This window comes from Sapajus apella, unplaced genomic scaffold (assembly GCF_009761245.1).
Source record: "Sapajus apella isolate SASKATOON/1434 unplaced genomic scaffold, GSC_monkey_1.0 scaffold189, whole genome shotgun sequence".
Lineage (NCBI taxonomy): Eukaryota > Metazoa > Chordata > Mammalia > Primates > Cebidae > Sapajus > Sapajus apella.
In genome coordinates, this window is record NW_022437129.1 from 329,713 (window position 1) to 346,613 (window position 16,901).

The 16,901-nt window shown below is 43.9% G+C and overlaps 1 protein-coding gene across 6 annotated transcripts in view; it reads right to left on the reverse strand.

Moving 5' to 3' along the window:
* ALDH3A2 (aldehyde dehydrogenase 3 family member A2) overlaps positions 1–12,084 on the reverse strand; it is a 69,931-nt gene extending 57,847 nt beyond the window's left edge. For 3 of the 6 annotated variants that reach the window (XM_032269207.1, XM_032269212.1, XM_032269211.1), the window contains exons 1-4: positions 11,708–11,869; positions 9,111–9,342; positions 8,262–8,347; positions 5,878–6,086 (exon numbers count right to left, since the gene is read on the reverse strand). In XM_032269207.1, coding sequence (XP_032125098.1) covers positions 5,878–6,086; positions 8,262–8,347; positions 9,111–9,342; positions 11,708–11,860 — 680 coding nt within the window. In that variant the 5' untranslated portion in view covers positions 11,861–11,869. Of the gene's footprint in view, positions 1–5,877; positions 6,087–8,261; positions 8,348–9,110; positions 9,343–11,707; positions 11,880–11,994 lie in introns of those variants that run through there. The other 3 variants (XM_032269210.1, XM_032269208.1, XM_032269213.1) reach the window with 3 other exon arrangements.
* Positions 12,085–16,901: the final 4,817 nt, after the last annotated feature.

Sequence of the window (16,901 nt, forward strand, 5' to 3'; positions counted from 1 at the left end):
GCAGAAGAAACCGGCAGCAACCCTTACTATTCTGCAGCTGCTGCATAGGATCCCCAGGCAAGCAGGGCCTGGAGTGGACCTCAGCAGTCCTACAGCAGAGAGGCCTGAATGCTAGAAGGAAAACTAAGAAACAGAAAGAAATAACTTCATCATCAACAAACTGGACATTCACTCAGAGACCCAATCTGAAAGCCAACAACTACAAAGACGACAGGTGGATAAATCCACAAAGATGGGAAGAAGCCAGTGCAAAAAGGATGAAAACATCTGAAACCAGAATGCCGCTCCTCCTACAAGGGATCACAACTCACCAGCAAGGGAACAAGGCTGGATGGAGAATGAGTGTGATGAATTGACAGAAACAGGCTTCAGAAGGTGAGTAATCAGAAACTTCGCTGAGCTAAAAGAACATGTTCTAACCCAATGCAAAGAAACTAAGAACCTTGAAAAAATATTTGACGAAATGCTAACGAGAATAAACAACTTAGGAATATTAATGAATTGATGGAGCTGAAAAACACAACACAAGAACTTCGCGAAGCATACGTGAGTTTCAACAGCCGAATTGACCAAGCAGAAGAAAGGATATCAGAGGTCAAAGATTAACTCAATGAAATAAAACGAGAAGGCAACATTAGAGAAAAAAGGGTAAAAAGGAATGAACAAAGTCTCTAAGACATATGGGACTATGTGAAAAGACCTAATCTACATTTGATAGGCATACCTGAATGTGATGGAGAGAATGAATCCAATCTGGAAAATACTCTTCAGGATATAATCCAGGAAAACTTCCCCAACTTAGCAAGGCAGGCCAATATTCAAGTCCAGGAAATACAGAGAATAACACAAAGATATTCCTCAAGAAGAGCAACCCCAAGGCACATAATCGTTCCCTTGCTGGTGAGTTGTGATCCCTTGTAGGAGGAGCGGCATTCTGGTTTCAGATGTTTTCATCCTTTTTGCACTGGCTTCTTCCCATCTTTGTGGATTTATCCACCTGTCGTCTTTGTAGTTGTTGGCTTTCAGATTGGGTCTCTGAGTGAATGTCCAGTTTGTTGATGATGAAGTTATTTCTTTCTGTTTCTTAGTTTTCCTTAGATTCACCAGGGTTGAAATGAAGGAGAAAATGCTAAGGGCAGCCAGAGAGAAAGGTCAGGTTACCCACAACGGGAAGCCCATCAGACTCACAGTGGATCTCTCAGCAGAAACCCTACAAGCCAGAAGAGTGTGGGGGCCAATATTTAACATCCTTAAAGAAAAGAACTTTCAACCTAGAATTTCATATCCGGCCAAACTAAGCTTCATAAGTGAAGGAGAAAATCCTTTACAAACAAGCAAGTATTCAGAGATTTCATCACCACCAGGCCTGCCTTACAAGAGCTCCTGAATGAAGCGCTAAGCATAGAAAGGAACAACCAGTACTGGCCACTCCAAAAACATACCAAATGTTAAAGAGCACCAACACAAAGAAGAAAAAGCATCAACTAATGGGCAAAACAGCCAGCTAGCATCAAAATGGCAGGATCAAATTCACACATAACAATATTAACCCTAAATGTAAAGGGGCTAAATGCCCCAATCAAAAGACATGGACTGGCAAATTGGATAAAAAGCCAAAACCCATCGGTGTGTTGTATCCAGGAAACCCATCTCACATACAAGGATACACAAAGACTCAAAATGAAGGGACGGAGGAAGATTTACCAAGCAAAAAAAAGCAGGAGTTGCAGTTCTCGTCTCTGATAAAATAGACTTTAAACCAACAAAGATCAAAAGAGACAAAAAAGGACATTACATAATGGTAAAAGGATCAATGCAACAAGAGCTAACGATCCTAAATATATACGCACCCAATACAGGAGCACCCAGATACATAAAACAAGTTCTTAATGACTTAAAAAGAGACCTAGACTCCCACACAATAATAGCTGGAGACTTTAACACCCCATTGTCATATTAGACAGATCAATGAGACAGAAAATTAACAAGGATATCCAGGACTTGAACTCAAGCCTGGACCAAGCAAACCTAATAGATATTTACAGAACCCTCCACCCCAAATCCACAGAATATACATTCTTCTCAGCACCACTTCACACCTACTCTAAAATTGACCACATAATTGGAAGTAAATCACTTCTCAGCAAATGCAAAAGAATGGAAATCATAACAAACAGACCACAGTGCAATCAAGTTAGAATTCAGAATTCAGAAACTGACTCAGAACTGCACAGCTTTATGGAAACTGAACAACTGGCTCTTGAATGTTGACTGGATAAACAATGAAATGAAGGCAGAAATAAAGATGTTCTTCGAAACCAATGAGAACGAAGACACAATGTACCAGAATCTCTGGGACACATTTAAAGCAGTGTCTACAGGAAAATTTACAGCAATAAATGCCCATATGATAAACAAGGAAAGATCTAAAATTGACACCCTATTGTCAAAATTGAAAGAGCTAGAGGAGCAAGATCAAAAAAACTCAAAAGCTAGCAGAAGACAAGAAATAACTAAGATCAGAGCAGAACTGAAGGAGATAGAGACACAAAAAACCCTTCGAAAAATCAATAAACCCAGGAGCTGGTTTTTTGAAAACACCAACAAAATAGACCACTAGCCAGAATAATAAAAAAGAAAAGAGAGAAGAATCAAATAGATGCAATAAAAAATGATAAAGGGGATATCACCACAGATTCCACAAAAATACAAACCATCATCAGAGATTATTACAATAAACTCTATGCATATAAACTAGTAAACCTGGAAGAAATGGATAAATTCCTGGACACTTGCATCCTCCCAAGCCTAAACCAGGAAAAAGTCGAAACCCTGAATAGACCAGTAACAAGGGCAGAAGTTGAGGCAGCAATTAATAGCCTATCAACCAAAAAAACCCCAGGTCCAGATGGGTTCACAGCCGAATTCTACCAGAATACAAAGAGGAGCTGGTACCATTCCTTCTGAAACTATTCCAAACAATCCAAAAAGAGGGAATCCTTCCCAAATCATTTTATGAGACCAACATCATCCTGATACCAAAACCCGGCAAAGACTCAGAAAGAAAAGAAAACTTCAGGCCAACATCCATGATGAAGATAGATGTAAAAATCTTCAATAAAATACCGGCAAACCGACTGCAATGGCACATCAAAGAGCTTATTCACCATGATCAAGTAGGCTTCATCCTGGGGATGCAAGGCTGGTTCAACATATGCAAGTCTATAAACGTAATTCACCACATAAACAGAACCAAAGACAAAAACCACATGATTATCTCAATTGATGCAGAGAAGGCCTTTGACAAAATTCAACAACGCTTTATGCTAAAAACCCTCAATAAACTAGGTATTGATGGAACGTATCTCAAAATAATAAAAGCTATTTACAACAGACCAATAGCCAATATCATACTGAATGGGCAAAAACTGGAAGCATTCCCTTTGAAATCTGGCACTAGACAAGGATGCCCTCTGTCACCACTCCTATTCAATATAGTATTGGAAGTTCTAGCCAGAGCAATCAGGCAAGAAAAAGAAATAAAGGGAATTCAAATAGGAAAGGAGGAAGTCAAATTGTCTCTATTTGCAGACGACATGATTGTATATTTAGAAGACCCCATTGTCTCAGCCCCGAATCTCCTGAAACTGATAAGCAACTTCAGCAAAGTCTCAGGATACAAAATCAATGTGTAAAAATCACAAGCATTCCTATACACCAATAACAGAATTAAAGAGAGCCAAATCAACAATGAACTGCCATTCATGATTGCTACAAAGAGAATAAAATACCTAGGAATACAACTGACAAAGAATTTAAAGGACCTTTTCAAGGTGAACTACAAACCACTGCTCAATGAAATAAGAGAGGACACAAACAGATGGAGAAACATTCCATGCTCATGGTTAGGAAGAATCAATGTCATGAAAATGGCCATACTGCCCAAAGTAACTTACAGATTCAACACTATCCCCATCAGGCTACCAATGACCTTCTTCAAAGAACTGGAAAAAACTACGTTAAACTTCATATGGAACCAAAAGAGAGCCCGCATAGCCAAGTCAATTCTAAGCAAAAAGAACAAAGCGGGAGGCAACACACTACCTGACTTCGAACTATACTACAAGGCTACAGTAATCAAAACAGCATGGTACTGGTACCGAAACAGAGATATAGACCAATGGAACAGAACAGAGGCCTCAGAGGCAATGCCACACATCTACAACCATCTGATCTTTGACAAACCTGACAAAAACAAGCAATGGGGAAAGGATTCCCTGTTTAATAAATGGTGTTGTGAAAACTGGCTAGCCATGTGCAGAAAGCAGAAACTGGACCCCTTCCTGACACCTTACACTAAAATTAACTCCAGATGGATTAAAGACTTAAACATAAGGCCCAACACCATAAAAACCCTAGAAGGAAATCTAGGCATAGGCAAGGACTTCATGACCAAAACACCAAAAGCATTGGCAACAAAAGCCAAAATAGACAAATGGGACCTAATCAAACTCCACAGCTTCTGGACAGCCAAAGAAACAGTCATTAGAGTGAATCGGCAACTAACAGAATGGGAAAAAATTTTTGCAATCTACCCATCTGACAAAGGGCTGATAACCAGAATCTACAAAGAACTAAAACAGATTTACAAGAAAAAAAAAAAAAAAAGCCCATTCAAAAGTGGGCGAAGGATATGAACAGACACTTTATAAAAGAAGACATACATGAGGCCAACAAACATATGAAAAAATGCTCATCATCACTGGTCATTAGAGAAATGCTAATCAAAACTACATTGAGATACCATCTCATGCCAGTTAGAATGGCGATCATTAAAAAATCTGGAGACAACAGATGCTGGAGAGGATGTGGAAAAATAGGAACACTTTTACACGTTGGTGGGAGTGTAAATTAGTTCAACCATTGTGGAAGACAGTGTGGCGATTCCTCAAGGACCTAGAAATAGAAATTCCATTTGACCCAGCAATCCCATTACTGGGTATATATCCAAAGGATTATAAATCGTTCTATAAGGACACATGCACACGAATGTTCATTGCATCACTGTTTACAATAGCAAAGACCTGGAACCAACCCAAATGCCCATCAATGATAGACTGGACAGGGAAAATGTGGCACATATACACCATGGAATACTAGGCAGTCATAAAAAACGATGAGTTCATGTCCTTTGTAGGGACATGGATGAACCTGGAAATCATTATTCTCAACAAACTGACACAGAACAGAAAATCAAACACAGCATGTTCTCACTCATAGGTGGGTGTTGAACAATGAGAACACATGGACACCGGGAGGGTAGCATCACACACTGGAGTCTGTTGGGGGGAACTAAGGGAGAGACAGCAGGGGGTGGGAGTTGGGAGAGATAGCATGGGGAGAAATGCCAGATATAGGTGATGGGGAGGAAGGCAGCAAACCACACTGCCATGTGTGTACCTATGCAACAATCTTGCATGTTCTCCACATGTATCCCCAAACCTAAAATGCAATAATAAAAAAATAAAGATTTTATTAGGCATACAACAATACTTTGGATTATGTACTTCATGGATCACTGGCCAGAAGAACATTAAAATTTCTTGCTATATCTAGCTGTTATCTTGAGAACAGAAATAACTTTTTCGAAATTCCTAAGGACAACCACATGATGTCAGGACTTACAGCTCACCATTTTTGACAGTGGCGCCAAGATACTGTGAAAGACTCCTGTTAATCTCGAGGACATCAACCACCAAAGCTTAATGATATATCTTCAAGCCGTAAGGTATGGAGTTCAAGTGCAAAGAGTAACACTGTCAGGAAAAGTCTCCACTGTGCTGGGAAAACCTCGGAAAATCAGAGAGCTAGACTCACCTGCAAACAATGTCCAGGTCACAATCTTTATCAATATAACATGGACTTTTCCCTCCCAGTTCAAGAGTCACAGGGGTCAGATGCTTGGCAGCAGCTTCCATGACAATTTTCCCAACTGTAGTGTTTCCCGTATAGAGAATGTGGTCAAATCGCTGCTTCAGGAGCTCCGTGGTTTCCTCAACACCACCATTAATAACAATATAGAGGTCCTCAAAGAAAGAGAAACACAAACTCTTGCACTGCCAAATTAATCCTAACGTCCAACATCGGCAATCTCTTCAACATAAACATGTAACATTCAGTGAAATCCAGTGAGTGTCAAGACCAGTTCCTGTGAGGGATGGGAGAGGGAGCTGACCAAGGACCAGAGAAGAACACACCGTTGGCTGGCATCTGGGAAGCATGAACCCACATAGAACCAACCTACGTGAGCTCCGCAACGAAGGCACTAAGGAGAACAAATGGTTGAATTTGACCAGGGAAAATGCATGAGATGGGGGTGTGTGCAGAAGTGACTCTGGTGAAGAGTGGCTCCCACAGGACAAGTCCCAGCTGCATGTCTTAGTCTGAATGTTCTCTGTCTCACGACACAGAGTGGGCTTACCCCATGCTACCCTGAATGAATGGTGGATACACACCACAGTATCTGAGAGCACTTGCTTTTGAAGCATATCTGGTTTGAATCTGGGCTCTGTCACTCACTAGCTTATGTGACCTTAGGCAAGCTACTGAACATCCCTGAGCCTCAATTTCCTCATCTGTTACTGGGAGAATTCAGGCAGCTTCTGTGGACTGAGCCCATCTATGCACTGCAACAATAACAGCATGAAAAGTAAGAGAACAGATGGCAAACAAAAAAGACAGAGAGGTATTCAAGACTCTAAGGTCTAAGTGTGAAGTAGAAGCTGGCTTGTGGACCTCATGTTCCCACTTGATCTCCTGCTCTGCAAGGCTAGTTTCATTCACTTCAGAGTTCAGCTGCCCAACAACTGTTTCAAGCTCTAACTTTTATATGGCTTAATTTACATGGCATATATTATTGATCCCCTAACAAGTTAACTGAAGCTGGTAGGGCATTATTATCCTCATCTGGACAGAGTCAGCTATTGAAGAATTTACCCCCGGTCTGGGGCAAAGCAGGACCTTCAACCTCTATCTTCTGGTTCTAAGTCCTATTCAATCCTTTCTCACTGTCTGCCATTTCACCTGTCTTGATTGGATCATCACAGCTATTTGAACAAAATAATTCTGTGGGCTGCTGGAACAGTGATAAGACAACAAAGAAAACTGTATCATTCCAAGAACAAGAACTGGCCTCATGGCCGTTACACACTGACAAACCGAACACAGGTAAGATAGTTTTGTCTTTCAATGAAAGCCAAATGAAGACTCCTCCCTGCAGCAACTGCATGTAAAACTCAGCAGTGCCAATTTCACAGTGGCGTCATAACTTCCTCCCTAGGAGGCCATAAGAACCTGTGACTCAGACAGATGAACTACCCTGCAATTGAGCAGATCATTTTCTTTATTCAGTTCTTGATATTCTTAAATGCCAGCATGTTAAGTCAGCATGAGGATCCACCCTCTAGTTCAGGAGGGCACTTTTTTGTGTGTGGGGGGCATGTTTTCCTGCCACAGACATGTCTTTTTGAAAGCAGAACTACTCTTATAGGCTGGGCGTGGTGGCTCACACCTGTAATGCCAGCACTTTGGGAGGCCAAGGTGGGTAGATCACCTGAGGTCAGGAGCTCAGGACCGGCCTGGCCAACATGGTAAAACTGTGTCTCTACCAAAAATACAAAAACTAGCCAGGCTTGGTGGCACATGTCTGTAGTCCCACCTACTTGGGAGGCTGAGGCAGGAGAATTGCTTGAACCCAGGAGGTGGAGGTTACAGTGAGCTGAGATCGCACCACAGCACTACAGCCTCGGTGACAGAGCAAGATTCCACCTCAAAAAAAAAAAAAGTACTCTTACATAACCATAGAAAATTACATTTTGTTAGAACAAAAGAGATTGTTAGTAACAGAAATATGCTAGCACCCAGTACAGTACCAGTCCCTTGTTAAATAATCCATTAAATGAAAACACCTAAAATCATGTTAGCTCAAACAAGGATTAATCCAAAATATCAAACAGATAATCTGTCAATAGCAGTAGTACATACCCGTGAAGACATGGGCCTACATATATTATATAACCCTAACAGCTGGGTGAGTCCACAGTTTATTTTGGAACTTAACTCCTTTTACTAAGCCAATTGTTGAAGGCTTAAGGAAATTGCAATTGGGTCCCTGGCCAGCAATGACATGTAATAGCAAGAAAATCCAATGTGTGTTTTCCACAACAAACACATATGTTGAAGATGGTTCAAGAGATTCTTACCTGGTCTAAATACTGAGGCAGAAGCTTAGCCAAGATCGTGGCTGTATTTTCACTCAGTTCAGAAGGCTTGATAATCACAGCATTTCCTAAACAAAGTAAAAAGTAGAACAGTATCATCTAAGACTTAACTTTAATACCTACCAAAATGGTGTTCAGTAGGAAGTACAGGCTAGGTGCTCCCAGTTATTTCTGCAGCTCTCAATGCTGCACATCCTCATAATGAACATAAGAGCTCATCTCACTTTCTCTTCCAAGGCTTAACTCCTTAGCTGTCATCATCTTCAGGTCACTGACAATGGGTCCCATCAGCCTTTCCCACTCCTCCAGCTTTCTATCACTTTTCTCCCATCTTCCCCTTAGCTGTTCCTCTCTGCCCTGGAATTATTGGGCAAATGAGCCATTTCAACATACAGCTCTCTATCTGGATCCTGCAAAGTGAGAAATTAATCTCCTGGCATTTGCTGTATACCCAAACTAACATTACTCTCATAGTCTTTATCTGAATGAAGAAACAGGTCAGACAGAATCAAATGGGTCATCCAAAGCCAGAGCCAGCAACTGAAACCACATTAGATATGGATGCCTGACTCCAAACTGCTGGGCCTGTTGATCCAGATGCCTTTATACTCTCACAGGTTCACTCCCCACGTGCTTCAAAAAATAGCCACACAAATCTCCTTAGCAGCCCATTTAAAAATATGTATGATATGTACGAATTCTCAATACACTGGTGGTGTAAACAAAGGCAATGACCAAAGTAAATGTATTTAGTCACTATCCTTAATTTACAACGAATATGAGAAAATAAGCCTCCCTAAAAAGGTATATAGACATAAGCTGGCACCAGACCTGCAGCAATGGCTCCTATCAGTGGCTGAATGATGAGAAGAAAGGGGTAGTTCCAAGCTCCAATTATCAGCACCACTCCTAGAGGCTGTGGCTGGAGATAGGCCTCATCCAGCATGGTGAGCAGGTTCTTCTTAACTGGTTTAGCAGTAACCCATTCAGGAAGATTTTCAAGCATAAAATCAATTTCCCCAAGGACAGAAATGACTTCCTGACTGTATGCATTGAATTCGCTCTGTTGTAAGAGAATCACAGTTAATCTTGCAGAGTATGATATACTTGGCCCTGAATGTCAAAACACTCAGGCCAGGTACACCTGCAGTGACAACTGGCATTATCAGACTAGCTGGTTTGCCATCCAGATTCCTTTCGCACCCTTCATGCCCTTGACAAAGCTTACTAATTCTCTCCCTGATATATTTTTTAAAAAATCAAAGATTATTTCAGGGAGTAGTAACACTAGCAGTAGTAATACTACCAGTAAATCCTTCTTTACTAATCCACACCCTTTAAAAGCCAGGCTTAAATATTACCTCTTTCAGAAAGACTTCCTTGAGTAATAAAGGTCTGCTCTGATCACACTTTATATATCACAGCAATTATGCTTTTGACCTGCATCTTAATAGTTCACCCTTAAAACACTGGTTTATAACTATTACTGACATTTTACCTGTGTACGTTCTGTTTCCCAACCAAGTTTAAAACTCTCAAGGATAGGAAACTTATTGTATTTCTTGACTCATCCCATATATACATACACATACTCACACAAACATTTAGTTTTGAAGAATGATTAAATGACACAGACTTTTTGGAATCGTAATTATCCCATCTTGTTTATTTAATAGCATAGCCCCTATCCACCAAAAGTACTCTAAAAAGAAATTTTATAGTTACTAGTAGTGCTACGTCTGCTACTACTTCTTAAAATAATCTTTGGCCAGGCGCGGTGGCTCAAGCCTGTAATCCCAGCACTTTGGGAGGCCGAGGCGGGTGGATCACGAGGTCAAGAGATTGAGACCATCCTGGCCAACATGGTGACACCCCGTCTCTACTAAAAATACAAAAAATTAGCTGGGCATGGTGGCGCGCGCCTGTAATCCCAGCTACTCAGGAGGCTGAGGCAGGAGAATTGCCTGAACCCAGGAGGCGGAGGTTGCAGTGAGCTGAGATTGGGCCATTGCACTCCAGCCTGGGTAACAAGAGCGAAACTCCGTCTCAAAAAAAAAATAATAATAATAATAATAATAATAATCTTTGATTGAGGGGATTGTGGGGAAGGGAAAATCACAAACCCAGAGCAAAGCCTTGCGACACCTGTAATGCAGATAAAAAGACAGCCTCATGCCAGTAGTCCCAGTATCTGGGAGTCTGGGTGGGGGGATTGCTTGAGCCCAGGAGATGCAGGCTGCAGTGAGCTATGATTGAGTCACTGCACTTCAGCCTGGGCAACAAAGGGAGACCCTGCCACTTAAAGAAAAAAAAAAGGTAACAATATTATCAGAAAACTTAGAGGAATATACTTCCACCCTAAAACACTACTTAAAACTTGGCTACCACAAGCCAGGGGTGGAGGCTCACACCAGTAATCCCACCACTTTGGGAGGCCTAGGTGGGTGGATCACTTGAGGCCAGGAGTTCGGGACCAGCCTGGTCAACATGGTGAAACTCCATTTCTACTAAAAATACAAAAATTAGCCGGGCGTGGTAGTGCACGCCTGTAATCCCAGCTACTCAGGAGGCTGAGGCAAGAGAATTACTTAAACCCGGGAGGCAGAGGGTGCAGTAAGCCAAGATCGCACCACTGCACTCTGACCCGGAAAACAGAGCCAGACTGTCACAAAACAAAGAAACACACAAAAATCAAAACAATAGCTTTGCTACACAAAGTATGCTTCCAAAAGAGGCATATCACTGGGGACCTAGTTAGAAATTTGTAATCCCTGAAACTGAACCATAATTTGCATGTGAACAAGATCCCAGGTGACGGCCAGTGCATTAAAGTTTGAGAACTGATCTAACAGTGCAAAAAGTTATGAAGAAAAATTTGAGTGTAACTATAACTTAAAAACAAAACCTCTGTCTAGAAAAGAAACCATAAGCAAAGCTAAAAGACAAGAAATAGACCCAGAGGCTGGTCTGATGGGAATGGGTTATCGGAACTTATTAACATTACCGTCACTAAATTTGGTATACAACTCTCCCACTGCTAAATTTGACTGGCAAAGAAAGAAAGAAACAAAAAGAAACCTAAAGAAAGTATCTGCAACACAGTAAAGTGACAAATTACTGAAATCTACAATATACAAAGACTTTCTATAAATCATAAGAAAAAAAAAACACAAATGGAACAGAAAAATAGACAAGAACAGAAAAGGCAGAAAAGAAACCATAGAGGCCAGGTAACATATACCCTTCCGACTGCTGGAGGACCGGGAAAGTCGGCGGAACTTTGGCTTTATCTGTATTGCTGGAAATCATACTCCCAGCGCTGGAGTAATCCGAAATGTAAAAGCAGAAAGAAAACCCAGCAGAAGCTCCGGTCCACAAGTGCGCGGCGGGGACCAGCTTCCCCGCGCCCCGCCGCACGGGTGCGTTACCTTGCACAGATCGGAGCAGATGGCCGCGAGGATGTCCTTCTCGCGCTCCTGCACCATCCTCCGCAGGGCCTCCAGCTGCTGCAGCCGGAACCGCAAGGGTCGCGACCGGCCGGACAGGAACGCCTGGCGGACTCGCTGGACTTCGCGCTCCATGGCCCGGTCCTGCAGAGAACTGCACAGTCGCGGGGCGCCGGTGCGTGAGAGGCGGGATGCATGCAAGGGCGGGCCTCGCCTCCCCGCCCTCCGCCTCCCTCCGGGGCGTCCCCACCGGCGACCCGCAGCCGTACCTCACTCGCCTAAGGCTCGGCCGCTTAGTCGCGGCCTCCGCATCCGCCTAGTCAGTCTGCCAGGCCCAGTCGCCGTGGGGCTGACTGAGCTCGACCCAAAGCCGCGCGCCTATTGGCCCGGGAGGCCCACGTGACAGCCGCTGGCCGGACGCCGGCCCCGCTCACGCGGACCCCGCCCACTCCCTGGGCTCCGGCCGCGGCCTGGGTTGTGGTGTGGAGCGCGCAGTCAAGGAGCGGAGTGCGGTCACGGGCCAGTAGGCGTCTGGGTTAGGGATGGAGGATGGGTATTTGCCGTCCTGCTGGGAGCGCCCCGAGGCGGCTCCAGTAAGAGCGGAGAGGAATCCTGGAGGAGCCGACGGGGGGCGCGCGGGTGGCAGTGGGCTCGGCCGGAAGCGCCCGGCGGCGACGGAGAGCAGTCTCCGCACCGCGACGCTCTGAGGGGTTTCCTCCTCCGTTTTGTGGCTCTTCAAACGTGGCCAGATGGACAAAGTCGGAGGCCTGGCGCTGCCAAACGCGCTGGGCGTGTCCCGGCCGGCCCCGCGGGTCAATGGGGAGTGGGCGCCCGGGCCCAGCGCCTCCCCGGCCCCCGCGCCTCCCCGGCCCCCGCCCCCGAGGCCCCACAGCTGCAGGGCCCGCCCGCTCCCCACCCCACCTCCCTGTCCCCGGCTCCTTCCTTCAGCTAGGAGCATCCTCTGCTTGACCGGCACTGACCGTCCCAGGTCCCTGGAGGGCTGGTCCCCGAGAGCGGGAAGCCCGGGTTCATCTCCCGCGGAGCCCGGACAGCGGTCATTTCCGTCGTGCACAAGCATCGTCTTCGCACGTCCTTTACTCTGAGCTTCTGCCCCCTGCATTTGCCCCGCTGCCCACCCTTCCGAGTTTCCGCTCCCAAGAGAGAGCCCGCGGCCCTCAGGTTCCCCCTCTGCCTTACTGCCTTTCGGGCGGAAGACCTCAGTGCTCATCACTCCATTCAGCAGCAGGTGGCTCAGCTGATCGGTCCTGTCTTGTGGAAAGCTTTCTTTTTTTCTGCATTTCCCTGCACTCTTCTGCACTTTTGTTTTTAGCTCACTGGCCGGTTCTCTGGGTATTCCTTTGCTGGATTTTTCTCTTCCTGACCCTTTAGGTGTTCAGGTGCCCAGGGCTTAGTCCGGGGTCCTCTTCTCTTCCACAGTCACTCCCTCATGTAATCCCATGGATAGTGCTCACAGAAAGCTCTGATGCCAGCCTTTCCTCTAAACTCCAAATGGCATATTTGTGAAAGGAAAATAAAAACTCATGGCCCTGGCCCAAATGAACTCTCTACTTATATACAAAACAACAAAAACCGTGATACTCCAATTCACTATGCCAAAAGCTAAAAAACAAGCGGAAAGCTGAGTCATGAAAGAAACTGCCTCTCTCTAATGTTCCTAATCAGATAGCTACAGATAAAAGGTTATATGTCCCCACAGGCAGCTGCTCTGTCCTCAGTTTATCTTAGTGAAGTGCTTATTTACTGAGTAGGAGGCAAATACATACCTGACCATTCCCCTGCCTGTTCCTTTTCTATTTGTGCAATGTGTGGATTCAGTAATGACTATGTTCTTCCTCTTTTCCCTCCAGGCTGCTCTTACCTTTGAAATATTGAAGCCCTCAAAATCATCTATAAAGGCACAGACCTCCCCGCCAAGCATGTCCTTAACCTTGATAAAATAAACTTCCAAATTGATTGAGAGCTAGTTTTGTTTTACAAACTGGCAGCCAAAGGAAGCGACTCTGAGTGGAGGTGGCCCTGACCTTTGACAAATCTATCAGTGCTTGGTACCAGCTTGGGCTGTCTTTATTGCTCAAACAGGACAATTTGCTGAGGTCTGGGAGTTCTCCACTCCAGAGAATCCCTGATCTCCCAAAGTTTGGTTGAGATCTAACGTTTATTTTGCTGTACACTCTTCTGCAGTTTTACTTACTCCAAACAAGGAAGGCAAGTTTTCCTACTTCTATGATGATGGAGAGCAGGCAACTTCTTTCTGGAATTTCATCTGGCTTCCAGCAGTGAAGGTGAGTCTGAGTTTTTTTTCCTCCTAAAATGGTAAAGAACAGTCTTGACCCTGGGTCCTATTCCTAGGTAAGTAGCTGAATTGGAGTTTTGTCTTGGAAACTCTCCTTAGTGACTAAAGTTAACAACCAGCTGGTCTTCATTTCTCCTTACCATTAGAGCGCTCAGTAATATAAATTGTGCGATCGTTTCTTTTGCTTCTTTATTTGTTTCTGTTGTTGTTTTGGGTTTGACCAGCTCTGCCTGACTTGGTCAAATCTGAAGGAAAGTTGAAATTATGGAGAACAAGGCCTTTGAATTGGCTAACTTATCACAGCTGAGGAAAAAAAAAGGAAAAAAAAAAAAAAAAAACAGGGCTGGCATCCTGATGGTTTCCCTGCTTCTACTCTTTTTTTCTTTTTTTGTTTTTTTTTTTTTTGAGACAAGGTCTCACTCTTGTCACCCAGGCTGGAGTACAGTGGCCATGATCATGGCCGACTGCAGCCTCCAGCTCCCAGGCTCAAGTGATGCTCCTACCTCAGCCTCCCAAGTAGCTGGGACTACAGGTCTGTGCCACCACACCTGACTAAATATTTTTTTTTGTAGAGATGGAGTCTTGCTATGTTGCCCAGGCTGGTCTCAAACTCCTGGGTTCAAGCAATTCCCCCTCCCTTGGCCTCCCAAAGTACTGGGATTACAGATGTGAGCCACCTCTCCGGCCCCCTGCTTCTACTCTTGACCCTATAGATTGTTACTTCCTAGTTCTACACTTGCCCCTTTATGCCCTACTGCAGCGGCCTAGTGTATGAACCCCATTGCCAAAGCTCTCATGCCAGCTGGCTTCTGATAAAGTTCTACCAGTAGGAGCCACTACCAGGAAATCAGAAGGCAGGAGGAGGAAAGTAACTTACTGCTTCTGGATTCAATGGTGTGGCAGTTGCTGGCCATTTCTATAGGGAAAGTGGGGAAGGGATTATTCCTTACTCTAGCAGTTCCTTCCATGGTCAAGGTGGCACTTCTCTACTAGACAGAGGTTGAAAGTGATAGTGTCTCCAAATGGCACAGAAGCTGGTGCAGTTCCATGGGTTCCAGCTAAGGGTATTTTTAGCAGCTTTTTAATCTACGGTGTCACCCCATTATTCTTTTTGACACCTATTACTCTTAAAATTCCCTCTACATGAAATAACTAGATAGTTTCTCTTTCACGATTGGACTCTGATAACACTTTGCTGTAGCTTGTTCTCCATCTAGCTGTTGGTGTCTGAAGGTACCCTGATCATGTCAGTTCACTGCTCAAAACTTTCCAACAGCCTCCTCTCATGTTAGAATAAAATTCAAAGCCCACATATTCCACAAGTCCTAAAGGCCCTGGCCCCTGACTACATCTTCAACCTCTTTTTGTAGGATTCTTCCACTTAGTGAGTTCCAGCCAGAGTGACTTCCTTGCTGTACACTACTGAGCACTCTAAGCATGTTCCCAGGCTGGGACTTTTGCATTCACTGTTTCCTTTGCCTGGAGTTTCCAGGTATCTTTCTCACTTCATTCAATTTCTGCTTAAGTATTACCCCCCTAAAGAAGCCTTCCCTGGCCACTATGTCTAAAATATCAGTCTCTGCTACTTTCTGTCCCTGACCCTGCTTTATTTTTCTTACTATAAATGTATCTGTTTGTTGTTTTTAATGTGTCTTCCTCACTGAATGTCTTGTAAAGTTAGGGTCTTTGTTTTCCATGTTCACTGTAATGTTAGTACCTAGTTAGTACCTGGCCCACAGTAGGTGCTCAGTAAGTATTTGTTGAATAAATGAATGGTGCACTCTCACATACTCTAGTCTTAGTGCCTTGGCACTGTCTACTTTTGTGGCTTTCTCAACAGCCTGTAATTTGAAGCTTAAGGAGATACATAGTGAAGCAAGGAAATTGTCAAGACCATCCAATTCTTCTTCACTTCTACTTCTTGCTTGCCTGCTTTTGACAAAAAAAAAAAAAAAAAAAAAAATCTAGCCCATGTGGAAATACCATGGTTAAAGTTGGGAGACTGTAGGTGAGAAGGCAAGTCAGGCTTAGATAATAAGGGTAAGCAGTAGCCTCCAGCATATACGAAGGTTTTAATTCAGTTCTGTAAGTAACTGAGGAGTGCTTGTGCGTAGGAAGCCAACCAACTAATATCAGTATCTAGAACTGTAGCATTGTTTAAATCAGCTCAAAGTCCACCGTAGAGTATATCCAGTAATGTTTTTTTTATCTGATCTGAAAGTGTAACCAGTTCTAAACCCTGAGCTAGTAAATATTATTTAAGGAACCAGGTAAAGATATAAATCATGCTTCCACTTTTTAATCAATGTAAACAATGAACCGAATTCCAATGTGAAATTAGAATAGGAATCGGTTTCACCTAGGGCAAATTAATTGCTGAGTAGTGAAGAGCTGCTGGTTCAGCTGAGGATAAGATGTGAGAATTTTTATCTTTTTTTGACACCAATTCTTGCTCTGTTGCCCAGGCTGGAGTGCAATGGCGCAATCTCAGCTCACTTCAACCTCTGCCTAGTGGGTTCAAGTGATTCTCTTGCCTCAGACTCCTGAGTAGCTGGGATTATGTGCGTGCACCACCACGCCTGGCTAATTTTTATATTTTTAGTAGAGACAGGGTTTCCCCATGTTGGTCAGGCTGGTCTCGAACTCCTGACCTCATGATCTGCCTGCCTCAGCCTCCCAAAGGGCTGGGGTTACAGGCATGAGCCACTGTGCCCGGCCAAAGATTTCTTACAAAGAATGTACTCTGATTCTAAAGACATAATCACCAAGAGGTTGGTACCAACTCTTGAACATTTTCTTTGTTAGCTAGAGAAATCAACTAATGGCATTTTGTTGGGCACATTTAAAAATCACATCCTAATG